Source organism: Purpureocillium lilacinum (genome assembly GCF_023168085.1).
Source record: "Purpureocillium lilacinum CBS 284.36 DNA, scaffold_2, whole genome shotgun sequence".
Classification (NCBI taxonomy): Eukaryota; Fungi; Ascomycota; class Sordariomycetes; order Hypocreales; family Ophiocordycipitaceae; genus Purpureocillium; species Purpureocillium lilacinum.
The window spans coordinates 5,877,198-5,902,622 of NW_027072112.1; the positions used below are offsets into that span (position 1 = coordinate 5,877,198).

At 60.8% G+C, this 25,425-nt stretch overlaps 11 protein-coding genes across 11 annotated transcripts; 6 read left to right on the top strand and 5 right to left on the bottom strand.

Annotated features, from left to right (window-relative positions):
* Positions 1-335: 335 nt before the first annotated feature.
* Positions 336-1,754, top strand: PLICBS_003565 (uncharacterized protein; the record flags this gene model as incomplete). Its single annotated transcript, XM_018323315.2, has 1 exon — positions 336-1,754. The coding sequence occupies one exon, from the start codon at positions 336-338 to the stop codon at positions 1,752-1,754; it is 1,419 nt and encodes a 472-aa protein (XP_018178545.2).
* Positions 1,755-2,158: 404 nt separating this feature from the next.
* On the bottom strand, positions 2,159-3,120 carry PLICBS_003566 (uncharacterized protein; the record flags this gene model as incomplete). The annotated part of the gene is made up of 2 exons (XM_018323316.2): positions 2,159-2,898; positions 2,970-3,120. 2 exons carry the CDS (start codon positions 3,118-3,120, stop codon positions 2,159-2,161), a joined length of 891 nt encoding a protein of 296 aa, XP_018178546.1.
* A 2,272-nt stretch (positions 3,121-5,392) lies between these two features.
* Positions 5,393-6,917, top strand: PLICBS_003567 (uncharacterized protein; the record flags this gene model as incomplete). The annotated part of the gene is made up of 7 exons (XM_018323317.2): positions 5,393-5,406; positions 5,479-5,488; positions 5,547-5,628; positions 5,691-5,743; positions 5,830-6,378; positions 6,439-6,692; positions 6,749-6,917. The coding sequence occupies 7 exons, from the start codon at positions 5,393-5,395 to the stop codon at positions 6,915-6,917; spliced, it is 1,131 nt and encodes a 376-aa protein (XP_018178547.1).
* A 329-nt stretch (positions 6,918-7,246) lies between these two features.
* On the bottom strand, positions 7,247-9,776 carry PLICBS_003568 (mRNA-decapping enzyme subunit 2; the record flags this gene model as incomplete). The annotated part of the gene is made up of 2 exons (XM_018323318.2): positions 7,247-9,690; positions 9,746-9,776. 2 exons carry the CDS (start codon positions 9,774-9,776, stop codon positions 7,247-7,249), a joined length of 2,475 nt encoding a protein of 824 aa, XP_018178548.2.
* Positions 9,777-10,793: 1,017 nt separating this feature from the next.
* Positions 10,794-11,729, top strand: PLICBS_003569 (uncharacterized protein; the record flags this gene model as incomplete). The annotated part of the gene is made up of 3 exons (XM_018323319.2): positions 10,794-10,868; positions 10,921-11,135; positions 11,192-11,729. The coding sequence occupies 3 exons, from the start codon at positions 10,794-10,796 to the stop codon at positions 11,727-11,729; spliced, it is 828 nt and encodes a 275-aa protein (XP_018178549.2).
* A 968-nt stretch (positions 11,730-12,697) lies between these two features.
* PLICBS_003570 (ribonucleotide-diphosphate reductase (RNR), small subunit) lies at positions 12,698-14,150 on the top strand (the record flags this gene model as incomplete). Its single annotated transcript, XM_018323320.2, has 4 exons — positions 12,698-12,727; positions 12,808-13,074; positions 13,146-13,479; positions 13,534-14,150. The coding sequence occupies 4 exons, from the start codon at positions 12,698-12,700 to the stop codon at positions 14,148-14,150; spliced, it is 1,248 nt and encodes a 415-aa protein (XP_018178550.2).
* Positions 14,151-14,603: 453 nt separating this feature from the next.
* On the bottom strand, positions 14,604-15,278 carry PLICBS_003571 (uncharacterized protein; the record flags this gene model as incomplete). The annotated part of the gene is made up of 2 exons (XM_018323321.2): positions 14,604-15,032; positions 15,207-15,278. 2 exons carry the CDS (start codon positions 15,276-15,278, stop codon positions 14,604-14,606), a joined length of 501 nt encoding a protein of 166 aa, XP_018178551.2.
* A 758-nt stretch (positions 15,279-16,036) lies between these two features.
* On the bottom strand, positions 16,037-17,335 carry PLICBS_003572 (member of Set1p complex, histone methyl transferase; the record flags this gene model as incomplete). The annotated part of the gene is made up of 3 exons (XM_018323322.2): positions 16,037-16,827; positions 16,899-17,133; positions 17,204-17,335. The coding sequence occupies 3 exons, from the start codon at positions 17,333-17,335 to the stop codon at positions 16,037-16,039; spliced, it is 1,158 nt and encodes a 385-aa protein (XP_018178552.1).
* A 1,654-nt stretch (positions 17,336-18,989) lies between these two features.
* On the top strand, positions 18,990-20,161 carry PLICBS_003573 (mitochondrial oxaloacetate carrier protein; the record flags this gene model as incomplete). The annotated part of the gene is made up of 4 exons (XM_018323324.1): positions 18,990-19,006; positions 19,091-19,165; positions 19,251-19,852; positions 19,929-20,161. The coding sequence occupies 4 exons, from the start codon at positions 18,990-18,992 to the stop codon at positions 20,159-20,161; spliced, it is 927 nt and encodes a 308-aa protein (XP_018178554.1).
* A 279-nt stretch (positions 20,162-20,440) lies between these two features.
* On the bottom strand, positions 20,441-22,380 carry PLICBS_003574 (cytoplasmic tRNA 2-thiolation protein 2; the record flags this gene model as incomplete). The annotated part of the gene is made up of 2 exons (XM_018323325.2): positions 20,441-21,869; positions 22,283-22,380. 2 exons carry the CDS (start codon positions 22,378-22,380, stop codon positions 20,441-20,443), a joined length of 1,527 nt encoding a protein of 508 aa, XP_018178555.2.
* Positions 22,381-23,205: 825 nt separating this feature from the next.
* Positions 23,206-24,601, top strand: PLICBS_003575 (uncharacterized protein; the record flags this gene model as incomplete). Its single annotated transcript, XM_018323326.2, has 8 exons — positions 23,206-23,283; positions 23,350-23,358; positions 23,425-23,469; positions 23,520-23,614; positions 23,682-23,699; positions 23,770-24,062; positions 24,154-24,373; positions 24,484-24,601. The coding sequence occupies 8 exons, from the start codon at positions 23,206-23,208 to the stop codon at positions 24,599-24,601; spliced, it is 876 nt and encodes a 291-aa protein (XP_018178556.1).
* Positions 24,602-25,425: the final 824 nt, after the last annotated feature.

Consider the following 25,425-nt stretch of genomic DNA (forward strand, 5'->3'; position numbering starts at 1 on the left):
GTCACAAGCAACTTTTCTGGGGAATGCCGGCATGTGAGCGATAAGATAAGGCCCGCCGCCTGCTGGAAGGCAAACCACACCACCACCACCATAGCGCTCCAATCTCGTCCCTCGCAATGGCTTCAAACACCACCTAAACGACTTAACCCTCCAGCAATTGACTACCTGCACGACGGAAACGAATCTAGCCTTGCCAGCGCACCATTTGGTAGCAAGTACAGCTCCACTTGCATCCGAGAAGGCACGCACGCGCGCCCCCCAAGACCACCAGCGATCCCACCACACGCGTCGCCTGGGCGGCCGCCGCCCTCGCAAGGAGAAAACACACACCAACCATGGCGAGCAAGGGCGCGTCAAGATGGGCCGACACAGATGAGGACGCGGCCCTCGAAAACAGGCTACGGCAAGAGAAGGAAGAGAAGCGGCGCAAAAAAGCGGCCAAGGCACGACAACTCGACGAGCAGAAACGCGCCGCCGCCGCCGCCCCTGCCGCCCAAGAAGACGGCAGCGACAGACCATCTAAAAGACGGCGGCTCACGCCCGAGCCCGGAGCAGCCGCTGGCAACGCTGGCGACAACGACGACACCCCGGCAAAGGCGCCGCTGCTGCGGTTCGAGGCCGGCGGCTTTGGCAAGAGCCGCAGCGTCGACAACTACGAGAAGCTCAACGACATCGAGGAGGGCACGTACGGGTGGGTGGCGCGGGCGACGAACCGCGCGACGGGCAAGGTGGTGGCGCTCAAGCGCCTCAAGATGGAGCCGCAGGACCGCAACGGCGTGCCCGTCACGGGCCTGCGCGAGATGCAGATCCTCAAGGACTGCCGGCACCGCAACGTGGTCGGGCTCGAGGAGGTGGTGGTCGGCAGCAGCGGGGACGGCGCCAGCTCCGACATCTTCCTCGTCCTCGAGTTCGTCGAGCACGACCTCAAGGGCATCCTCGAGGACATGCCCGAGCCCTTCCTCGCCTCCGAGATCAAGTCGCTGCTGCACCAGCTCGCCTCGGGCGTCGCCTACCTGCACGACAGCTGGGTCCTGCACCGCGACCTCAAGACGTCCAACCTGCTGCTCAACAACCGCGGCCGCCTCAAGATTGCCGACTTTGGCATGGCCCGCTACGTCGGCGACCCGCCCCCCGCGCGCCTCACCCAGCTCGTCGTCACCCTGTGGTACCGCGCCCCCGAGCTGCTCCTCGGCGCGCGCGACTATGGCGCCGCCGTCGACATGTGGAGCGTGGGATGCGTCTTCGGCGAGCTCGTCCGCCGCGAGCCCCTCCTCCAGGGGACCAACGAGGTCAGCCAGACGCTCAAGATCTTTGAGCTCTGCGGGCCGCCCTCCGACGATAGATGGCCCGGCTACCGCAAGCTGCCCAACGCGCGGAGCCTGCGCCTGCCGCCGCCGCAGTCCTCCCGCCAGCTCGCCTCCTCGGGGAGCCTCATCCGCGCCCGCTTCCCCACATTGACGGCCGCCGGCGTCGATCTGCTGGAGAGCCTGCTCTCCCTGGACCCGGCACGCCGCCCCTCCGCCAAGGACATGCTCCAGCATGAGTACTTCTCCCAGGACCCCAAGCCCAAGCCCGAGGGCCTGTTCCCCACGTTCCCTAGCAAGGCCGGCCAGGAGCGCAGGAGGCGCCCCGAGCCCCACGCCCCGGCAAGGGGTCAGGCGGCCGCCGCTCTCGGCGACGTCGACCTGCGCGGCATCTTCCAAGGCAGAGACGAGGAAGAGCGGGGAGCGGGCTTCTCACTACGCTTGGTGTAATGTTATGACGGTGGTGCGGCGTCTCGGTTTCACACCCAGCTTGGGCAGCGCATTGGTTATGTTTGACGAGCACAGCGTGGGCAAGCTGCAAGCAGCGATACTACAAACTCTCATGGATAGGAGTGAACACGGCCACTGCACATAGATCATTAAAACGGCTTTGTACTACTCATAAATCTCCCCAACGTCCAGGCCAAACAAACATCGCCAATTTCAAATCAGGCAACGGGGCCATGTCCAATATGTTCCTTTGCGGTGCAACCAATGCTATGGCCCAAAATAATCCCAATAAATACCCAACCGTACGCAATAACAACGCCCCAGTAATGACCGCCCTTAATTATTATTGCAATAGTGTCATCGCCTGCAGAATGCTCGTCGAGTCGGCCGTGCGGTTCCGCGGATTAGTGGAGTCCCAGGCCGGCGACAAACCAGGTGAAGCTCAAAAAGGTGACGACGCTCATGGACACAGCGAGGCCGATAGCCTGCCTGTCGAACAAGGAAGAGCCGCTGCTGCACTGGCCAGGGCACTTCCACTCGCTGTACGGCACGTACGGCTGGGGGGCGTAGAGGCCGAATCTGAACTGCTGCCAGGTGCCCAGGTACCCGGGCTCGGGGGCCGAGGTGATCTGGGTGTCCGAGTCCTTGACGATGAGCGTGTACATCTCGGTCAAAAGGGGATTTTGGACCGAGCCGGCTTCTTCCTTGGTCTCCCACACGTAATTGACTGAGGTCGCGAAGGTCATGTTGCTTGTGAGCGTCCACGTGTTGCTAGCGACGGAGCAGCTGACAAGCACATCGACGGCCGTCGGCGTCCCCTGCAGGGAGGTATAGTTCCAGCTCCAGGTGACGTCGTCTCCGATCTTATACAGAGGCGTCGCTTGCAGATTCGGGGCAGGGGTGAGCATGCTGACGCCACCGGGAGGCGAGTCGGGAGCAAATGTGCTGTGAGTCTTTCCTGTCTTGGTTCCGGTCGCCTTTCCGGTTCCCTTTCCGGTCTTCTTGCCAGTCGCCGAACCGGTACCAGTCTCAGAGGCCGTGTCGCCAGACTGGGTGGGCTCGGCTGTGTTGAGGTCCTTTCCTTGACCTGAATCGGTCTGGCTTGCTGACGAATTGTCCGTCTGGGAGGCAGATTCGCCGGTCCCTAAAGCGAGAATCGTCAGCAGGCCGCTCATTGTGCGGACATCATGAGGGCCAAGATGGACTCAAACATACCAGTTGGTCCCGGGGTCGTGGTGGCATCAGCGCGGACGGCGACGAGCGCAGCCTTGTCAGGCAGCCAGCCAGGCCATGGTGAGCCAGAGGCAAACGAGGAGAGGGACGACAGGCACACGGCCAACTGCAGCAGGGCCGGGGCGGGACGCATGGTGATGGGAGGCTCGACGGCGGAGGGACAGGACAGCTGTGCACCAGAGTCGAGGCGAAACCCGTCAATCAAAAGACGGTCGGGTCCGGCGGAGGTGCAAGTGAAGGAGAGGCCTCTATCGCAGGCTCGTGGTGATGGAAATCCGAAGCCGAGGGCGAGTCGAAACGAATGGCGACTGTTGGTCCGAGTGAAACGTCTCCCCCTTTGGCGGCGCTGTCGTGGCGGCCTTTGCTTTGGTTGAGTCAGGAAAAAGCACGGAGCGGGTAGGAGACGGGACGGGGCGCGACGCTTCGAGGCTAACGGAGTCGGTGGAGGACGGGAGCGAGCGGAGGTGATGGGACGAAGCGAGAGTCGAGAAGCGAGAGACGAAGGCACGATGGACGGATGGGACGCACGAGGGGCAAAAGGCGATGAAGTTCAAAGGAGGCGCTTCCGAAGGCTTGTTGACCAGGGGAAGAAGGGAGCAAAAAACGATGGAGGGCCTGCGAGGAGGCAAAGGGACGCACACACAGACGGACGGACGGACGCATGCATTCGATTGGGTCCGGCCCCCTGTCCTGTTGCTTGGTCTGCTTGTGCTTCGGCACGCAGGCGGAGCGAGATTAGGCCCGATGGGGCGTAGGGCCATCGTACAGCGCCGCAGAGGCCAACCTTGGCGGGCGGCTGCCCACTGAGGGACGCCGGCGGCGGTGCTGGTCGCTGGGCCGTTCCAGCGGGGTGGGCGCTGCAAGCAATGCCAGAGCAGCAGGGCAGCACCTCATGCACGCCTCAAGCGGTGGCGCTGCTGTTGCCCCCAGCGGCGGCCGGGGAGGGGGAACGGGTAACTAACGGGGGGGGCATGGGGGGGAGGGATAAAAAAAGAAAAACAAAACTCTGCCAGCACACCACCACGCTCCGGCTGTCACAAGCAGGCCTGGAGCCTCAGCCGACAGAGGCGAGGCGCTGAATACGGGACCACGTGATCTCGTGTTGGCCACAGCAGTGCCCCCTCGGCCCGCCGCGATGGAGCCCGGGAGCGGCATATTGTCTGTACGAAGTAGGAGGTGGGCTCACGGGCTGCGTGTGACGTGATCCGACGCTGCTGAACTTGGCCGGGCCCGGTGTGATGCGATGATAGTACCCATACCCATGCGGTGGCACGGTACAGTCAGCAAGAGCGCGGGCTGTTTACTGCTGTGGTCTGGGGGACTGGAATGAGGCATGGATGCCCGCGATCTCAGCACCTGGGCACCTCCACAGTCCAGACGGCACAGCGGGGAGGAGGAGGAGGGGCTCGTCAGTGCGGGTGCGGGTGCGGCGGGTGCTGCTGTGGTTGTGGCTGTGCACTTGGGTGGAGGGCACTGACTGACAGAGCTGCCCTGCTGCGCGGACAATCAACAAGCTCGCCAGTCCCAGGGGCGGGCACCACCTCAATGCTCAAGCTACCCACCTGTCCCGTCGGCAGTGGCGCCCAACTCCCGGAACCGACCTCCTTCCTACGTACCTCACCTCGCTTGCATCCTGACTCGCTATAAATACGCCGCTCCCACCATGCCGTCTGAGAGGCCGGCCGGCTCTCAACAGGACTGCATTGGTCACCGTCTTGCGTGGCATCCTGCTCCCGGCTCATCATCATATCTTATCTTCTGCTTCAAACAATTCAGTGTCGTGCAGTATCGTTGCACCAAATAGACGCAATCTTGACTCCTCTGCAACACCATGACTCGCCCTGTCCGTCGCTTGTGGTGTCATAGGCGCGCCAGAAGCGCCGTGCACGATCCAACGCCTCTGCCCCAAACGTGCCGAAGCTGCCCTGCCTCATCCTTCGCGACCTGGGGGGGCTCCGATGGCTAGGTGCTGCTCCCGCGGCGTTCGAATCCGCAGGATCCAAGGGCGTCGCCATCGAATGGTGCAGTTCCCTCGATCAAACCTCTCCCGAGTGCTACTTTGTACATGACGCTGCCGCACCGCCTGATGTGCTTCGCCGCCCTTGTTGGCCATGCTGCGCGGCCTGCCCAATGGACCTGGTTGCTCGGGAACCCCCCAGCGGCCGCGTGAGTGATCCCATGGAACCTGGAAGACACCGGACGGAACTTGCTCTCGACGTTGCACAGCGAGACGGGGGTGGTTGTCCTGGCCGCGCGTGCACGTGAGCACCCGCTGTACGCTCCTGCCAGCTGCCGCCAGCGATGCTATGCCGTCTTATCACTGCCTTCCCTCTCCTTCTCTCGCGCCTTGTGCATTTCGCCCATTCAACCTCGTAGCAAGAGAGTCCGCAGCTCTCGCCATCGCCATGGCGCCTCCGCGGTACGCACCCACGAACCTCGCCCATCGCCAGCTAAACGTTTGTTTGCTAACGCATCGCGGTTCCGTCTTCAGGAACCAGTTTGTACGACCCCCTTGCTGCTGCCCTCCGCGAAGTCCTGTGCTGATATCCTCTGCTCCAGTTTTCGGGTCGCGGCAACGCAACCATGATTCAAATCACCCGCGACGAGTACGATGGCTTCATCGAGGTGGCGCACAAGTACGGTGTGTGCTGTCCACCCGACCAATCCCCAAGGCCTATCAGCGGTGCTTACTGACGGAACCAGCCAATTTGTGTCAGAACCTCACGAGCGGCGGCGTTGGAGAAGAGACTATACAGGTATCCATTATCCATCATCCACCGCTTTCAGCTCGATGACGTTTTCGCTGGCTCTTGTTGCTTCTCTGTGGCTAACTCCTTCTCAGCTTCTCAGTAATCAGGTCTCGAACTCGCAAGGCGGCCCAACCGTAGACGGTGCTACCGCCGACGATCATGGTGCTCCCCTCCAGGCCACGGCTCCAGAAGTTACGGGACACGGACAGCCTGCATTGGGCCCAGGTGGTCGGCAGGGACGCGGTCGACCTCGTGGTGCAGGTGACGAGAAAAAGATGGCCATCCGCCACGACCTCGATCTCAAGCTTGACAACTCCCCAGAATCATCCGAAGAGGGCCTCGACGCCTTCGACCCGGCTGCCGGAGAGGCAACCGAATCAGGCACAGAGGCCGCGTCCCCATCCCGCGCCTCCCCGCGCCTGCGCCTGGAGCGCGAGGCTACCCGATCCGTCATGCTGGTTAACCTGGCCGAGAGAACCCGGCACGCCGACATCACTTCCGTCGTTCGGGGAGGCATGCTTCTTGACGTCTACATGAGGCCTCGCGAAAACGCGGCCGTCATTTCTTTTCTCCATGGCGTTGATGCCCAAGCCTTTTACGAGCACGTCCGCCACCACGGTTTGATGATCAAGAATCGCAAGGTGGGCATCTCTTGGGTATCTATCACCTAGCAGAAACTCCCGAAAGCTAACAGATATTAGGTTGATGTCAAGTGGAATCATTTCCAATTCACTCTCCCGGGCAATACCGCCCACAAGATCACCATGGGCGCCACCCGGAATCTCGTCATTCGTCGCCGAAACCACAACTTGACCGAACAGATGATTCGTGACGATCTGGAACACATCCACAACCTCGTCGTCATCAGGGTAGAGTTCATCGGGGATAGCTGCTACATCAGCACCAACTCGGTCCACAAGGCTGCCTTTGCGCGCCTGTGCCTCATGAGTCGACGGTATGCCCCCTGTTGCCCAGGAGTTGCCAGAAGTTAGAGACTAACGCTTCCCGTAGTGAGTACAAGGGCAGCCACGTTGAATGGGATATCGACGAGTGCGCCCAGCCTCTCGACCGCATGCCCATCCCTAATCGCGCTGCTGCCGCCCCGGCAGCTGCTCCGAGCAAGCCGGTGGACCAGGACCCATTGTTCAACCGATTTGAGCTCCTCAGCCTCGATAACTAATCGACATTCGCATTGCTTCGATGTGCGTGCGGACAGTAAAGGCAGTGGTCGACAGCGACAGGCGTTGGTAAAGGCGTTGGTAAATGTTTGGTGGGCAGTGGGGGTACAAGCACATCTCGCAAATGTCCGACGAGGTCAAGTCAATGTCTGGCCACGTTGGAGGCACATAATGAGTTTGCTCAATTACTCTCAAATTAATTTGTCGCCCTCAGCGCCACTAGGTCACAACAAGTCTGTTCCCCCCTGTCCTAGTACATCCCAGCCTCTCCATTTCGCTCTCCTTTCGCGCTGCAGAAGACACAGAAGACACTCCAGCACCCGTTCTCAGCTCAGCGCGTTGCAGTGTTGGTTACGTTCTGTAGATAATCCAACAGAAAAGACTGATCCGCCGGTGATATCGGCGTCTCGGTGCCCCTTCGAGATGAAGCCGTACCATACGGCGGCTCGCCGCTTCCAGAGGCCATGGAGGCGACGCGAGACCTCTGATGGGCGGCCGCGGCAGGTTCCATGCCAGCGGGCGGGCTCTTCTGCTTGCTAAACAGGGAAAGCAACTGTCTCTTTTGGTCCGCAGGGACCTCGGCGGGCCGCGAGACAGGGTGCGTGGTCTGCGGGCTGGCCGCCTGTCCGAGGCGGGACTGGGCCGGCTGCCCGTACGACAAGGTCTTGGGCGACACGACAGGTTGCTCGTCGTGCAGGGTCTGGCCACGTTGAAGGATACGAGTGGGCTGCGCCTGCGGCTGGGTCCCTGAGAGAGATCGAGCTGCGGTAGACGCTTGCTGATAAGAGGCTCCACGTTCCCGCCCGTCTCTGGACGGCATTTCATGCTGTGCTGGCGGAGGATTGATGGGCACATGGTTCAGGGGTGGTCCCGGAGCTCCGTGTCCGCGCTGCTGGAGTTGTTGGAGGAGCATCTTGCCGTCTGCTGCGCCCGCGGTCGGAACACTTGGTCCACTCGCGGCATAGCTCTTTGGCTTCTGGCCCTCTTGTGCAGCCGCATCAATCGTGGTCTTTTTGAACATCTCCAACAAAGCGGATCGGTGTTGGGTGGTAGGTGGTCCGACAGCAGAGCCAGCAAGCTCAGACGGCTTCCTCTGCTCCTGGGGGTGATTGGCCGCACTTTCCAGTAGATTGGGCAGCCCTTGAGGTAGTGTATGGCTGGGCGGATGAACATCCTGGGGCGCCTTATCGGCTCTCATGACGCCCTGACCTTGGTCGCTGCTGGCAACGTGAGTGGGCCGCGGAGCAGGAGCGGTGTCTCGCTTAAAAGCATTCAGTAGTGCCATGGAGGGCCCGCTGAGCTGCTGCACCGGGCCAGAACCCTGAGGAGCGTGAGGAGCTGGAGGAATGCCTTGGGGCTGCTGGGGTCGTTGCGTCTGCTGCGGCTGTTGAGGTTGGCGTGGCTGCTGCTGAGCTTGTATGCTTTGTGGGATGCCCGAATGCCCTTCTTGGAACGCGCTTCGATCGAACATGGCCCTTTGAACCTGCGGGGGTAACGGCTGCGGGTGTGCAAGAGAGACTTGTTGACCAGCAGGGTAGTAGGTGGGTGGCCCTGCTGGCCCCTGCTGAGGTTGTTGCACATTGGCGTTCTGGGCCTGGGCAGGGTTCCAAGAAGTCGGTTGGTTCGTCGGGAGTTGAAAAGCCGGTGGTGGTCCCTGTGACTGTGCATGTATAGGTACCGGGTGCTGGTTCGTATGGTGATGAGGATTTCGGGGTTGCGGCGGTTCGGTAACGGTGAGGTCCAGGGGTGTCTGCGGCACCATTGGCATCGCCTTCGGGCCAGAGCTGTTAGCCTGCAGCAGGGAGAGAAGGGCACTACCCTTGTCCTGGTGAGAAGGCTGGGACGGCTGAAGTCCCTGAGTAGGTGGCTGCATCTTGAGCAAACGCTGGAGCTCCTGTGTGGCACCATCAAGAGTCTCAATGGCCGGGATATGGCTTGGGATGAATCCCTTGGCCGGCGCCCAGGCATCATCTTCGGTTGTTGCGGCTTCCTCGGCAGTAAGATGGTGATGCGAATAGCTCGGGACGCCACTCCCTATTCTTCGCTCATCGACCTTCTTCTGAGAAGCAATCCACTTCTTCAAGGGCACGAGGAAAGGAGCGACCATGTAGAACTTGTTTGCTGCGGTGCCGGCTCCGTTTTCCTCGTTTTGGGCACCCTTCTTGCGAAATGCCGGGAGCTGCGAGAGCTTGTACCACTCGATTTTGCTGATTTCTTTCCGGGTTCGAGGCTGAAAGTTTGTATCCATCGGGACGTCGCGGAAGACATAGAGACGAAGCTGTTGCTCGCGCATGGATATCTCAATGTACTTTGGCTTCTTCTCGGTCGGAACCAGACCTGCTTCACGAAGATCAAGACCGGTTTCCTCGTAGACTTCTCTGACCGCACAGTCCAAGTCGTCCTCATCCTTGTTGATCTTACCCCGCGGGAAGCTCCAGTTGGCGCCCTTCTTCCAACCCTTGACAAGGACGACCGAGTCCATGGCATGGTTGAGCATGATGGCGCCGCGAACGGGCACGCGCGTCTTGTACTGCAGGAATTCTTCAAAAGCCTTGGTGTGGTTCTCGACCGAGAAGGATGCCAGCAGCGGGCAATGCTGGAAGATGCGGAGGCAAAAGGTTCGCAGGGACATGGACGGCAAGGTCGGGTCTAGCGGGCGGATAAAATCCTCGTAGAACCATTGAGCCTCCTCGACTTGAAAACATATTCGCGCGACCGAGGAGAGGTCTTCTTGGGGAAGATTGATGATGAAGCGGACACAGAGGTCATCGAGCCCTAACAGTTCGGGTCAGTGCGGAGAGAGGCATAGGCGGCGAAGTTTGCGGCTCACAATCCTCCAACTGCATCTGTGATTCGGCCATGGCTGCGCGTTTGTCGTCTTAACCCATGCTATGAAGGACAGTGTTCGTAATAACTCAGGATGCAATCCGGTTCCCCTTTCACGATGTTGCCAAACAATACTCGATGCGGACTTGCGAAGGGATGTTTGGCATGGTCGGCTCAAGGGACAGTCGAAGGGTCGAACCGGGTCGCAGCTGGCGCGTGGCGGCAACAAGCTGGCTCGCAGACGAACTCGGTAGCGGGCTCCAGCGGTATGGGTGCAGTTTAACGTCTACCGGGCTCAAATGGTTTGCGCGGACGTCGTCGTGGCGTGGTGGTCTGCTGGCAGCGTCGTGGAACACGTCGGAGGCACAGACGATGCGCTCGCCGTTTGCCAGCCGCACGTTGGGCAAGCAGTCCCCGGAAGCGGAGGCGGAGGAGGTCGCTAGCACTGTGCATTTGGCACATAATCTTGGTAGTAGATACAGTGCCCGCTTTACTGTGTGGCGATTCTAGCTTCAGCCACACGTGTTCTTGACACTTCCTCGTTGTGGCTGTGCACAGGCGGCCGCCGGGGAGGGAGCCCAGCCACAGCAAATCGCGGCCATTCCAGCCAGACAGGGGCCGGAGCATCGCTGGGGATCGGCGGTCGCAGCAGGTTTCGGCGACCCGGCAGATGTGGTTCCAGGCCCGCGCTTCACGAATTACATCATTAAAGCCCAGTCGCCCGCTGCCATCTGGATCCAAGGACTGGCAAGCATTCACTGACGATTAGCGCCGCCTCGCTCTCTTTCACATAAAAATAGGCCTCCTCCAAGATTTTCCAAGGACTCGCGCTTGTCCTTACACCTCGCCCTTTACTCCAGCCCTGGGTTGGACGTCTTTGTACCGAATCCGACACGCGAGGGCGCCTCCTGAAACAAACACCGATAGACGCTCGCCCAATCGACAAGCAAGCGGTTTGCCAGCCGCGCCAGCATAAAGCGATAAATACCGGCCCACGTTGCCCTGTTGCCAATTTTATTCCTGCGGTTCACTAGCATCGCGCCATATTCACAATGACTTCCTTTCTGGCAAAGATAATAAGCAAAAAGATTCTGGGCGAGTCGCTGCAGAACAAGTTTGGCACAGAGGTAAGCCTTCTCCCCGGACGCGCACTGGGCTCAGACTGACCCGAGTTATTAGGATCCATACTTCGAGCAAGTCCCTGCTACGAGACTCGATGGACGACCGACCGGCAAGGTCAAGAAGCGCAAGAAGGCCCTGCCGCCTGGCATCTCAGAGCACGACGGCAAGGTCCTGACCAAGGTCAAGCGGCGCGCGCATCGCCTCGACCTGGCACTCTGCAGCTTCCTGGGAGTGCGATTTGGATGGAGCAGTGTGATCGCACTGGTTCCTGCGTAGGTTTGACCCTTTTGCGGATTTGACTGTGACAGCTACTGACGCGCGCGAACAGAATTGGCGATGCGCTGGACGCATTCATGGCCCTCATGGTCTTCAAGACCTGCTGCAAGGTCGAGGGAGGCCTCCCGAATTCGATCAAGCTCCAAATGATGTTCAACATCGTCTTCGACTTTCTCGTCGGACTGGTGCCGTTCATCGGCGACGTTGCCGACGCCGCGTTCAAAGCCAACACCCGCAACGCCCTGCTGCTCGAAGGCCATCTCCGTGAGAAGGGCAAGAAAGAGTTGCGCAAGAGCGGCCAGCCTATCCCTGCCATCGACCCCAGCAGCCCCGAAGAATTCGACAGAGTGCGGCGCGACAGCCCACCGCCAGCGTATCAGTCAAACGCCCCATCGCAACATGGTGCTGCCGTGCCGAGCGAGCACGAGACGATGCCCAGCGCTCCGGAGGACGCTCGTGTGCATGGTGGCCGTGGCTGGTTTGGCCGCAGCAAAGCGAGACCGCAGGACGTCGAGATGGGCAGAAACGGCAACGACGCACCCAGCTCGCGGCAGGCCACGGCACCGAGGGAGAATAGGAGCCGCCGATAGGACTCAAACACGCGCAGGTAGCGAGAGAGTGGCACGACCTGGGCCGAGAGGGAGGATGGGATCCGAATTGAGCGAGCGAGCGACGATCGCCTCCAAATACCAAAGAATATTGAAGAGTGGAATGTGCGACACCCTACCGGGGTAGACGAGCGCGTTAATGGGCAGACAAGGGTGGCGCGTTGCACAAGATCTGATAAGATGGCTTGGATTTCATGGCATGAATACCCGCTGGCGCACTATAGCTAGGTACCTTACAAAGTAGTAGAATTGAAACGTCTTAATGCACCCCTCCCTTGCCCCAGAAAACGCGCTCCCTTGGCGGGCGTCCGTGAATGTCTTGCAGTGGCACCGAACGAGCAATTGGCGGGCCGTTCATCTTGACAGCTGAACGGCCCGGCGGTCGGGCACGCCTGTCATCTCCGAGGTGCGCTCCGAGGCGAAGCCCGCCAAAACCGTCTGACATGACTGGTGTTTGGCTCCACAAACGCGAACGATGCTGGCTTTGTTTGCTGATTGATAGCTCGCGGATCATGACGAAGCTCAAAGTAACGGAGCTGGATCCAGAGGCCTTGGCGAGGTACCTCGACGCGACGGGCGGCTTCACGCGTCGCCCATTAAAGTCGGTGGCTGGTGCAGCCAAGGCGAGGCGCCAGCGCTGGCCCCGGCGTCCGCTAGCCTGGTACCACGCCCGTACCACCAGTCGTACCACCCTGGCCAACCAGCCTCTTGGGAGCTTAATTGGTCCACCGATTCGACCCACCGAAAACACGCTTCGACGCGTCGCGCTTCACGTGACAACGCATCTCTGTCCGTACAAAAAGGTCTGGCGCCACCGTTCATCACGACGCAGCTCTACTCTCACCATCGCGTGCTCCCATACACAATCCAGGCCGAGATCAAGTCGAATTTTGCCTTTCCGCTTGTTCCTTGCCTTGCATCTCCCCACATCTTGCCCATTCTACGTCGCAATGGCCGCCCAGATCACCCCTTCGAAGCAGGTAAGTGACGTCGCCGACTCTGTCGCGCACGCCCTTGCGCACCTCGGGAAACCTCGCGACTGACAATGTGTTTCCAACAGGCTGCTTCGGCCATTGAGTCTTTCAAGATGGAGTCTCCCGTCAAGAAGCTGGACTTCGCCGACAAGGAGAATCAGCCCCTGGACGAGGCGGCCGTCACCGCCCTCGCCGACCAGGTCGACGCCACCCACAAGCCCTCCGTCGACGAGACCAAGAAGACCGAGGAGAAGGCCCCCGTCGCCCCCGGCATCAAGCCCGAGGAAGCCGACGAGCCTCTCCTGCAGGAGAACCCCCAGCGATTCGTTCTCTTCCCCATCAAGTATCACGAGGTACGTGACGCGTCGAGACGCGTAAAGTGCGACGTGACGCGACACGGGTGCTAACACGGAACCACCTACAGATTTGGCAAATGTACAAGAAGGCCGAGGCCTCCTTCTGGACTGCCGAGGAGATTGACCTCTCCAAGGATCTGCACGACTGGAACAACCGCCTGAACGATGATGAGAAGTACTTCATCTCTCACATCCTGGCCTTCTTCGCCGCTTCCGACGGCATCGTCAACGAGAACCTCGTTGAGCGCTTCAGCGGCGAGGTCCAGATCCCCGAGGCGCGCTGCTTCTACGGTTTCCAGATCATGATGGAGAACATCCACTCCGAGACCTACTCCCTCCTGATCGACACCTACATCAAGGAGCACGCGCAGCGGACATATCTGTTCAACGCCATTGACACCAGTACGTTTCAACCAACACTGAGAGATGTATGACATCAGTACTGACAAAACCTAGTTCCCTGCATTCGCAAGAAGGCCGACTGGGCGATCCGGTGGATCAATGACAAGGAGTCCACCTTTGGCCAGCGCCTCATTGCCTTTGCCGCCGTCGAGGGCATCTTCTTCAGCGGTGCCTTTGCCTCCATCTTCTGGCTCAAGAAGCGTGGCCTCATGCCCGGCCTGACCTTCTCCAACGAGCTCATCTCTCGCGACGAGGGTCTGCACACGGACTTTGCCTGCCTGCTGCACTCGCACCTGAAGAACCGCCCGAGCAAGGAGCTCATTGCGGAGATCATCACCGATGCCGTTACCATTGAGCAGGAGTTCCTGACGGAGGCTCTGCCTTGCGCTCTCCTGGGCATGAACTCCAACCTGATGAAGCAGTACATTGAGTTTGTCGCCGACCGCCTGCTCGTTGCTCTCGGCAACGAGAAGATCTACAAGTCGACCAACCCCTTCGACTTCATGGAGAACATCTCCCTGGGCGGCAAGACCAACTTCTTCGAGAAGCGCGTCGGCGAGTACCAGAAGGCCGGCGTCATGGCCAGCACGGCCAAGAAGAACGAGGACGCCTCTGCCACTGGCGACAGCAAGACCGAGGGTGGTGACTTCTCCTTTGATGACGACTTTTAATCTGGTTGTTTAGAAGGAGGAGCGATCCATATACCCTTTCCCTTTGTCTGCTTGTACATTGAAAAGAAACCGGTCGGAGTTTTGCCAATGGCAATGCGCCATTGGATCTGCCGGTAACTAACGCTGGGTGGCTTTTCTGGTTTACACGTTTTGTGGTTTTGATGACATTTGGCGGGCGTTTGGGGCATACGATTTCCTTTGTCTACGAATAGGCGGCGGCCCGGACAGCGGCCTGTATTGGATGGATCATGATGTATTCTAGCACACTAAGACGAGCATCGAAGAATTGACGTGGAGAATCAACACGCTGCCGAGGACCAAAACACAAGTGGCATGTAATGGATCGTATGTGATTCCGTCATATCTATGGAATACTCGCAGCAGTACTGGCGCCGACGAAGCAAACCAGCCGGCCCCATTTTCCTCACACCAGCCCCTGCCGGCCCATGCCGTTTACCTCTTACCCTTCTTCTTTTTCTTGCCCCCGCCGCCTCCTTGCTGCGGCTGCTGCGGCTGCTGCGCCGGACTCGCGGTCCCCGACCCAGCCTTGCCGCCCTCCTGGACTCCTCCCGCCGCCGCCGCATCAGGCATGGCCTCGTCCGCCGTGTCAGCGGGCACGGCAGCCATGCTCTTACCGAGACGGCCGAGCGCCGCGCCCATCAGCCGGGACACCTCCTGAGCCTTGGTGGTGCGGTACTTGAGCGTGGTGCCGCTGGCGGTGTCGTGCGTCTTGAGGACGAGGCTGCCGCGCGGGGCCTTGGCCGTCGTCGTCGTCGCCGCCGCCGCTGTTGATGTGCTGGAGTCTCCTTGTTGTTGTTTGTCTGTGGATTTGTCGGCGCGGGGCGAGACGGGCTTGATGGAGTATCGGGTGGCGATGCGCGTCTGCGTGCGTGTTCGATGTCATTAGCACGCGCGTACGTACGTGGTGGGAGCCAGCCTCGCTCTGCGGTCTTGCGCGTCTTTGTGTATTCTTGTCCTCCCGCTGCGTTTCTTCCCCCCCGCGGGAGAGGGCGACGCAACCGGGGGGGAAGGGGGAGGGGGGCGGTAGGTACGTACAGTGGTGGGCCGCGCCTCGAGCAGCAGGATGGACTGCTCGAGCCATTCCTGGCTCGTCTTGAAGTAGGGCATCGCGACGTCCTTGTTTTCTCCGCGCTGGGGGTCGGTCGTTGCTGGCCTTGCACACCCCCGCGCGCGTGCTGATGCGCGAAGTCGACGGTTCGGACACTCCTGTGGAAAGCTCAGTTGCTCTTTCCTCTTGTGCGGCGAGCAGGTCGTGGGGGTAGGTACGTCGGCGGGCGTGGTGGCTGCTACGGGGGGGGCGCAGCTGCGATGTGCGTGGGAGGAAGGTGGTGGTGGACTGAGAGTGCTCGACAGACGACGACGGGCAGACAGACCGGTTGGAGGTTCGAGGTTGGATGTGGACAATTTCGTGTGGGGCAGACCCCCGTCGTACAGCAAGTCGGTGGGTGAATGGTGGGGTGTGGGAGTGGGTTACCCTACAGCGAATTGGTTTGGCAAGATGAGGTCGCGGTCGCGATTGCGTGAGCCTAGTAGCATTTGGTACAATCATCAAGTATCAATCAGGATGAAGCAATGCCGCCTGTGACCTGGACATGTTCGTTCATGCTTTTCGCCGTGCCGTCGTGCAACGGTTGTGTTCATTGCAATTTGTCTGTATGTGTGGCGTCACTACATATCAAGCTTCACACGACACGTACGCACAACCCTTAGCCGGGCAATAGAGTGACCAGACAAATCGGTCTCAGATTTCGAGTCAAGGGTATATGCCTATTCGAGCGCACCAGCATTGCAGTGCCCTCAGAACCAAAACTCCAACGCGCCACGAATCAAGCTGTGAACGCCTCTACCACGGTCCCTCAGGGTTTCTAACTATGGGGGTCCGGCAGCCAGAGGACCAGGTCCTGGTCTGCCGTGGCGAAAAAGTTGAAGCGAGGGTTAAAAGATACGACGGCAGCCTCCCGCTTGTCAGGCAGCGTCCAAGTCGGCTCCAGGATTTTGTTGTCGGGCGGGGGGCTCAGGGTGTCCCAGACGAGCACATCCTGCCTGGTGCCACTGATGACGAACCGCCCGTCCGGAGCAAAACAGCAATCGCCACTGCTGTCAAAGCTGCTAGGATCCGCTGCGGCGGTGCCGTTGGCCAGACCTGTCGTCTCCCCAGGAGCTTGCCGCCTCGTGCCTCCCGACGGCTTCCGCAGGTACGCCTTGAGCGAGCCCTCGAAGGCGTCCAGCAACACGTGACCGCTGCCCTTTGTTCCGAGCAGGAGGGATTTGCCATCGTTGGAAAACTCGAGCTTAGTCCACCCCTTGACGAGGTATTGCGTGTCGATGCCACGGCACTGCTCCATGATGTCAATGGTAGTGAAGGGCGCCTTGTCGTAGTTTCGCACGTCGTAAAGGAGTATAGTTCCGCTGCTCGGGCAGGCGACGGCGAAGACGGTCCCAGAGGGGTCGTAGGCGGCAAGAGCAGGATTCCGCAGCAGGAGTTGGCCCTGCCAATGCTTGGTCTGCGTGTCCCACAGGCGCACCGTGTTGTCGTGTGAGCACGAGATGAAGTTGTCGCTGCCCGGATGCACCGCAAGGCATGTGACGGGGCCTTCGTGGCCTTCAAAGTAGCGAATGAAGGAGTTGTCGTGCGTAGCAAGATAGCGGATGGCGTCTGGGGGGCGTGCTGGTCAGCATGCCCGCAGAGTGGGCGTGGGGCCCGAGCATTGAGCGGTAACTACTTACTGTTCTGCTTGGTGCTCGCGTATATTATACTGGAGCTCGTGTGCGTGAACTTGGCCAGCTTGACGCCGTACTTTTTGCTCAGGAGGCTCTTCTCGTGTCGGCCCTCGCGGACATTGTAGATCTGGATGGTCTCGTCGCTGGCTGACGTCATGAGGAGCTCGCCCTCATCATCATAGTCTATGGACAGGACGTAAGGCTGAGGGCGTCCGTCCTTGATGTCGTCGCGCCGCAGCAGCTTCAATGGCGTCCGGTCGTCAGCGGCTTGTTGCGTAGCCGCCGAGGGGCGTCGCGTTGGAAATGCTCACCTTTGTTGGCCGAAACGTCGACATGACATCGCTGAGATTGGACACGGACGCATTGCCGCCGAGGGTTCTCTGGATATTGAGTCCGTTTGTGCCGCGCTCGGGTCGGTCGAGGTCCATTGGCGTCGACGCCATGGCTTCGACGGGGTCGGCTTCGACGAAGGGAGGCGCTGTGCCGCACACGTGCGCACCGCAGGGAGGTGCGTGACGCACGCGCAGCCGATATGCGCTGTGGAACCGACGTTGACGTTGGCTGCCGTATGTGCAGGCAGGGGAGGAGGAGCTTGTTCGCGTTGGTGCTTGAAGCGACGGGTTGCAGTGCTGAAACGCGTCGATGCCCGTCGAGGTGCGTCGAGGTTGAGGCACAGCACGGGCGGCAGCTCTCCAAAAATGCCCAGCAGGGTAGGTAGGTTGGGTGGGGCCGGCTGGCTGGCTGGCTGGGCCTGCCGAGCACGACAGGAGCCTGTAGAGCTCCTGAGGTGGGCCTGCTGGTGCCGCTGTGCGCTGCGCTACGCTCCACCACTTTGCCGGTGGTGCGCTTGCCCGCGCCTGCCCTGCCCCAGACGGGAGAGCCGAAGTCGCAGCCCTCGCGTGCGGTCCCAGTGGGACGGGGCGCGACGTCAAGCCACGGATGGCCTGAGTAAGCCGCCCTGGCCCTACGATATCCGAGCTGCAGGGACAGTGGGCGCGCTTGCTATGGGGTCTCAGCGGGGGAGCGGGGCACTACCTCACTGCAGAGGGCAGCCTGAGACAGCATCCATTTTAGCAGGTTCAGTCACCTGCAGCGAGGGCGCGCAGAAGAAGCCTGAAAGCGTCCAGATGATGAGTATCGGCGTGGCCTGCAGAGACATTGCAAGCAATCCCGCCCCCAAACGCCAACGGGGACCCCGGCCAGCCCAGCTGAGACGAGACGGGACGGGCGGCTGGAGAGCGACCCAACCAGACGGCTCCGGACGGTGACACAAAAACTCACGCACAGGCGGCGGCACTGCATTGTCAGGCGTGCCTAACTGCAGGAGCAGGTCAGCCAGCGCGCTCCACCTCGCGCAGACGGCTGTCCATTTTCGTCGCCGCCCCCGTCTGTCCGTCCCTCCCACGCCACCCAAAAGTCTGAGATGCCGCCAGAACGGGCCGGACGCCCCCCCAATGCCCCATGCCCAATGGAGCTCCTTCTAATTCGCAGCGGCCGACGTCGGCAAAGCGCTTCTGGCCGCCGACCACGGAAGGATGAGCGAGCGCGGCCCTTGAAAACGGAAGGCCCGCCATTCGCGCATCGCGCCGACACCGAAACTCCAAGGCCTCAACGCTGACGCCCGGGGGCTTTTCTCTTCTCTCGCTCTCTTTCTGTCGCCCACCCGCCTATCCGCCCATCAGCAGCAGCAGCACCCCTCCCTCAATCAGTTATATCATTATCGAAACGGTCGTGCCCGCTGTTGGCTGCCTCGCCCTCCGCCCCCCTCCCTCCGGGTATCGCGGAACCGCCCAGGTCAGATTTCCCGACTCGTTGCGCGCGCGCCCTGCGAGGCGGCGCACGCTGCCTGATTCCAAACGGGGTCCGAGGAGCTCGCACCAACAGCCTGTGCTGACGCAGGTTGTGTGTTGCAGTAACAGTACAATTGCCAGTTGTCGCCTCTCCTTTGGGATCTGCGATTTTCCGTCACCGACAATTTTCCTCTGCCCAACCGACGGCTCGCAGTCATACGCGCAGGCGCCGACCTAATCCTTCTCCTCCTCCGAAACACCATATTTCTGTCGCCCGCTTTGCCCGTCCTCCGTTGCGCAGAGTGCCATGTCGACGACGCTGGGGTGAGACACGCAGATTTAATGCCGAACCCCCCTCCTGTCCCCTCTGGGAAATCGCCAGTGCTAACCAACGTCTCGTGCTCGCAGCGCCTTCGTCGCCGGCGGCATCGCAGCCTGCGGCGCCGTGACAGCGACTCACCCGTTCGAAACCGTCAAGATTCGGTAATTGCCCCCCTCATGCGATGTCATGCCCTGCTATCCTTTGCCGCGAGCGACGACTCTGACCCGTGCGACCCGTCCTGTGCAGCATGCAATTGCAAGGCGAGCTTCAGTCCAAGGGCCACCAACCACATCACTACCGCGGCCCGATACACGGCGTCGGCGTCATCGTCAAGCATGAGGGCGTGCGGGGCATATACCGAGGCCTGGGATGCGCCTACATCTACCAGGTGCTCCTCAACGGCTGCCGGCTGGGATTCTACGACCCCCTGCGCAAGGGCATCTCTTCCGTCTTCCTCAAGAACGAGAACGCGCAGAACCTCGCCGTCAACATGTTCTGCGGTGCCTTCTCCGGCATCATCGGCGCCGCCGCCGGAAGCCCCTTCTTCCTCGTCAAGACACGCCTGCAGAGCTACTCGCCCTTCCGGCCCGTCGGCACGCAGCACCAGTACCGCAATGCCATTGACGGCCTGTCGCAGATCTACCGCGCCGAGGGCATTCGCGGCCTCTACCGCGGCGTTGGTGCCGCCATGATCAGGACCGGTTTCGGCAGCTCGGTCCAGCTGCCGACCTACTTCTTCGCCAAGCGCCGCCTGGTCCGCCACGCCGGCATGGAGGAGGGTCCGGCTCTGCACCTCGCGAGCAGCACCGTCAGCGGTTTCGTCGTCTGCTGTTTCATGCACCCGCCGGGTAAGAACTCGCCCCTATCTCGCTCTCCACTGATGCCTCCGAAATCGCATTGCTGACGTGAGATGGGCTTGTCTAGACACAATCATGTCCCGCCTGTATAACCAGAACGGCAACCTGTACAAGGGCGTCTTCGACTGCCTGGGCAAGACGATCCGCACCGAGGGTTTCTTCGCGATCTACAAGGGCTTCCTGCCGCACCTCGCCCGGATATTGCCGCACACCATCCTCACCCTCTCGCTCGCCGAGCAGACCAACAAGCTCATGAGGAAATTCGAGGGGCGAGTCCTGCCCATGTTTGACAAGGCGTAAATGGCAAGCATATGACGACACTGTTGCCCCTTGTTGCGGAGTTTATGCATGTCGTGGGGTCCAAGGGGAAGAGAGTGACTTTGGGTGACTTAGACAAAGAGCAAAGAAGGGACCTCTTCAAACTCATACGGCTGGCTGGGAGAGCCAGGGAGCAAAGGGAACCACAAAAGCAGGTGGCCACATCATCATCACTGGGAGTTGGCAGCCTTTTCAGGCAACTTTTGTTTACTAGACTTTTTTCTTGTTCTTTATTTCTTTGAATTATTCAAAGACTTATATCTACCCATTGACGGACCGCTTGCAGCCGTAGCAGAGCCGCGCTCTTGGACTGCGCCCCGGGATGCAGTCGCCGTCATCCTCCTCCTCCTCCTCCTCGTCGCCCAGCTCCCCCGCCCAGCGCGAGTCCCCCTGCTCATCCAGCGCCATGCCGCACAGTCCGCACAGCCCCGCCCCGGGCGCCGACGATGACGACGACGGCGCCGTCCTGTCGAGCTTGCCCGTCGTGCGCACCACGTTGGCCACGATGCCTTCGTAGGGGCCCTCCACGCTGGCAAAGTACCGGCTCATGACCTCGGCGATGCTCAGGTCCTTGTGCGACACGATGCTGCCGGTGCCGGTGCCGGACGAGGAGAGGGAGGAGGAGGTGACGGCGGCGGCGGCGGCGACGAGCTCGCCTAGCTCTGGGGCGAGGTCTAGGTACTGCGTGATCTCGGCGCCGAAGACTTCGCGCATGGGGTAGAAGACGGGGACGTGGGCGAGTGTCGTCTCCTTTTCCTTCTTCCCTCTTGTGCCCTCCTGCTGGACCTCTTCTGCTGCGTTCCGCTGCTGCTGCTGCTGCTGCTGCTGCTGCTGCTGCTGCTGTCCTTCCTCCTCCGCGGCGCCGTCGCCGCCGGAAGGGCCATTGCTGTTGCTGTCATCGCCGTACGTGCGCACCGGGTACAGCCCATCGTTGACCTGCCACGGCACCGAGTACCCCCGCCCGTTAGCCACCTCCGCGAGCGTCAGCGCCGCGAGCGCCGTCGTGCTGTGCCCCAGGAGCAGCGCCGAGTAGGACCCCGCGAGGGCCATGTCGAGCAGGACGTGGCGCACGAGCAGGCGCGTGACGTCTGCGCGGGCCGTCGCCGAGGGGAGCCTGTCCAGGAACCGGCGCAGGCGCTCCGAGTCGTCGCTGTTCTCGCCATTGCCATTCTTGCCGTTGGCGTCATTAGCCTGTTCGAGCGTTTCTTCTGGCTTCTGTGCTCCGGGAGGCAGAAGCGCCGCCCAGTCCACGGTCCGCAGGCGCAGCGCCCTGCTCAGGTGCACGCACGCAAACGACACGTTGGGGAAGCGCGCGCGGTAGCGGTCGAGGAGGCGCGCCGCGGCGGGGGAGCAGCAACGGGGTGAAGACGAAGACGAGGATGAAGATGTTGTTGGAGGAGAGGAGGAGTGCGGCGGCGACGGCAATTGTGGTGGTGGGGGGTTGAAGCGCAAGTCGGTGTCGACGTGCACGACGAGGGCCTCAAACGCCGCGGCCGCGGAGCCCTTCTTGGCCGACGAGTGGTACTTTGCGCTGCCGTCGAGCACGCGCGTCATGACGGCCGACGAGGCGCCAAAGGAGAGGCCGGCGATGTAGCGCCGCGGGGCCGGGGCCGCCGACGTGCGTGTCTCGCGGGCGACGGCCCCGAGGCGGCGGCCGGCCTTGGCTTCGACGTAGTCGACGTAGCAGTCCCTGAGCGAGTGGAGGTCAGCATGCTTTGCTTCATAGCCATGGTGTTGACAATCATCATCATCATCCTCATCCTCATTGGTCAGTTCGATGCACTTCCAGCCAGAAGCCCGGCCCCTAGACACACACATGCTTTCTCCCCCCCTTTTCTCACTCCTCCTCCTCCTCCTTCTTTGTTCCTTTTGTACGGCTGCCTGTCTCACAGACTGGTTCCTGGTTCCTGAGACCACCACAGCACGGCACTGCCAGTGTCTCGGCTCTCAGAGGCCAAGCATCCCAAGCCAAGAACCCCCCAGCAGGCCCAGCACGAAACAAAACGAAACAAAACAAAGCAAAAGGAAAAGAAGAAGAACCCCCCCCCCCCCCCCCCCCCCCCAGACTTCAATTTAGAGCCAAGAGGGAATTGTAAGACGTACCGGCAGGTCGGGTCGTTGCGGAGGATATACGGCGCGGGCGTCGCCTTGCAGCGCTTGCACGGCCGCGGGGGCGGCTGCTCCGCTGCCCCGTCCACCATGACTGTGTGCTATACGTTCGGTTGATGAAGGCGAGGCGAGGCGAGGCAAGGCGATGCGTGTGGCCCCCTCTGCGGTTGAAATATCTGTGAATCGAGTAAAGCCTTGTGGCTGTGCGGGTGAGTTGTCGTCGAGGTGGATGAGTCGTTGAAGGTTGATGCATGAAATATGGAGATTTTTTTTTCAAACTGGGCGACGCACATTGGTGCTGTAGTTGTCGCAGGGCGGCTTACATGAGGTGATGGCTCAGGCTCAGGCTCAGGCTCAGGCAGCGGCATGCCGCCCGCACTCCAATATATCGACAAAAAGTCAACCTACCATATCATGAGATTTCATCAACATACTTGATTCAAACGTATTTATATGTTAACGCTCTACTTGCTCATTTGCAACTGAAAACGGACTTACTCACACGGCTCGCAATCTCCCGGCAATCAATCAGACCAGCGCGGCCCCCGACCCGACCCGGGCCCCCACAGCAAGCGAGCTGCCGGTGCCGGTGCGGTATGGGCTATTAATTGCGTCATGAGCGCCCGCCAACGTCAATCAACGAACGACGACCCTTTCTTTCTTTGTTCGCCCTCCCTTGTCCGCGCCGCGCACCATTTTACCTCGTCGCGGCCCGCCCGCGCTCGCTCACCACCCCCCCAACGACAAACAGACGGACAACCCGCGCCGACCCGGTAGAGAGTAGATAGCGATAAGCTGCTGGCCACCGGCGTCAAATGTTCTCACGCCTGTCGCAAGTCGCCAGACACCTATCCGGCCCGACCTCCTCTCTCTTTACCCAGTCTGTGCAGCGGCAGCGGCACTCGGCGATTGCCAGCATGGCGGACGAGCGCAGGACGCGCACCATTCACACGGCCGCGTGCCTCATCATCGGCGATGAGGTCCTGGGTGGCAAGGTAATTACTGGATAAGTGCCTGTCGTGTGATGTTGCGGGTTAGTGGGCTAACACTGGAGCGCGCAGACCGTTGACGTGAGTCGTCAACACCACCAACAACAAAGGCACGATGGGGCCGACCATTAACGTGCTTCATCTCAGACCAACTCGGCGTACATGGCCAAGTGGTGCTTCAACTTGGGAATCGTAAGGCCTCGCGAGTCCCAGTCGGCGTGACCGTCCTAACGCGCCGGCAGAACCTGAAGCGGGTCGAGGTCATCGAAGACGATGAGAGTGAAATCGTCGAGGCCGTTCGCCGCATGAGCGACCGCTACGACTTTGTCGTTACAAGGTGCGCGCCTAAACCTGCCACTTTTGTAATGGAACCGGAAAACACCCATGCTGACGTCTGTTTCAAGCGGCGGCATCGGGCCAACGTGAGTGCCTGCCATCTGCCCCCCATCCTGCTGCTCACGGCGGTTAACCTCGCGTTGGCGCCCGCTACAGCCATGACGACATTACCTACCAGTCCATTGCCAAGGCTTTCAACCTGCCCTTGAAGCTGCATCAGGAGTCCTTTGACAGGATGAAGAGGATGTCCAGGCCACACCCCTCACAGCCCAACTTTAGCTGGGACGTTGACTCGCCCGCGCTCAAGGCTAAGCTGCGCATGGTTGAGCTGCCCACTGACGAGGCCCGTGACCTGAGCTCGCAGTTCATCTTTCCCGTCGAGGAGCTCTGGGTTCCCGTTTCGGTCGTCAATGGGAATGTGCACATCCTGCCGGGTGTGCCTAAGCTTTGTAAGTGACGATACACTCACCCACCTGGACGAGCCACGTCATTAAGTCGTGGTTTGGTCTGACCGGTGCCGTCGCCACGGCCGTTTTCCAGTCGTCAAGCTGCTAGATGGGCTGAAGCCCTACGTCATCCCGCGGCTCGTTGACCCTGAGGGCAAGGGCACGACCCGCGTCCTGATATCGACCCCGCTGGCCGAGAGCGAAGTCGCCGCGTACCTGACCCAACTGGCCGCCAAAGTCGAGCCCAAGGGCGTCAAGGTTGGCAGCTACCCGCGGTGGGGCAGATCGCGAAACACCGTCACCCTCGTTGGCAGGTTCGTACTCTTTCCCAGACGAGATCCCCGTTTAAACTCTATGGCGCGCCGTCGAAACCTGCACGGCCCCTTCGCTTGACTCGGGCTGCTGACCAACTTTGGGCGGGCAGGGACCAGGCCTACCTGGAGAGCCTTGTTGCGGAGGTGGAGGAGAATGTCCTGGGGAAGCGGGTCACGGCCGAGGGCGAGGATGACGAGCCCGGGTCTGAGACGGACAAGGATGCGTGAGGCTCCGGGTGACGGATCTCGATGATGGGCTCCTAGCGCAGGGTATTGCCGCGGAGGGCCGGCCCCCGTGCCGTCTTCCGGCCCGTTGCTCGCCGTCGGCGCCGGGCGGGAGCCGTCGTCCCAAGCCTCCGCACCCGGCAGCATCGAGTCATTCGCCGTGCCCTGTTGCGGCCGTGAAGAAAAGGAGATGGGTGATCGGTCGGGTGCCCCCTCCGAAATTGGCATCTTGAGCCGTTGAGATTAGCTTCCTGCGTTTGTTTCATAACTTCCGTGGACCCATGTGCCTGTGCTCATTCTTGTGCTTCGTAAAGCTGGCCCATCTTTGTATGTACCTTGCTTGCGCAGAGCTCACGTTCTGCCTGGGGTCTCTAGCCAGCTTCGACACCGAGCCTTTGCCCACGTGTCTCGAGGAGTGCCAGCCGCGCGACGGCCTCCAAAGCCGCCCCGCCGGATACGTTCAACGCAGAGGAAAACGAAACAAGCAGGGGGTCCCGGAAGCGTTGCGCTGCTGGAGCTCGACCCAGTCGTCCGTTCAATCGGTGCAGACCCTCCCCTCCGCACCTCGCGTGCCAGAGATGTACCAGGCTCGCCGATCAGACATTGCTTCCGAAACCCGGGCCTTTTCGTCAATCGTCAAACTCTGGTGACGAGAAACTGCCGTGTGGGCATCGTCCGGGCCTCCCATTCGTAGACGGCGCCTCGCTAATGACAGTGACAACCTTGGCTTGGCCACTTCGAGAACGTCACAGAAGCCCCCTGTTGTGACCGCGGCGACGATCGCCTCCTAATCCGGGAGTCTTGTCTGTCCGTGATTATCCTCACTT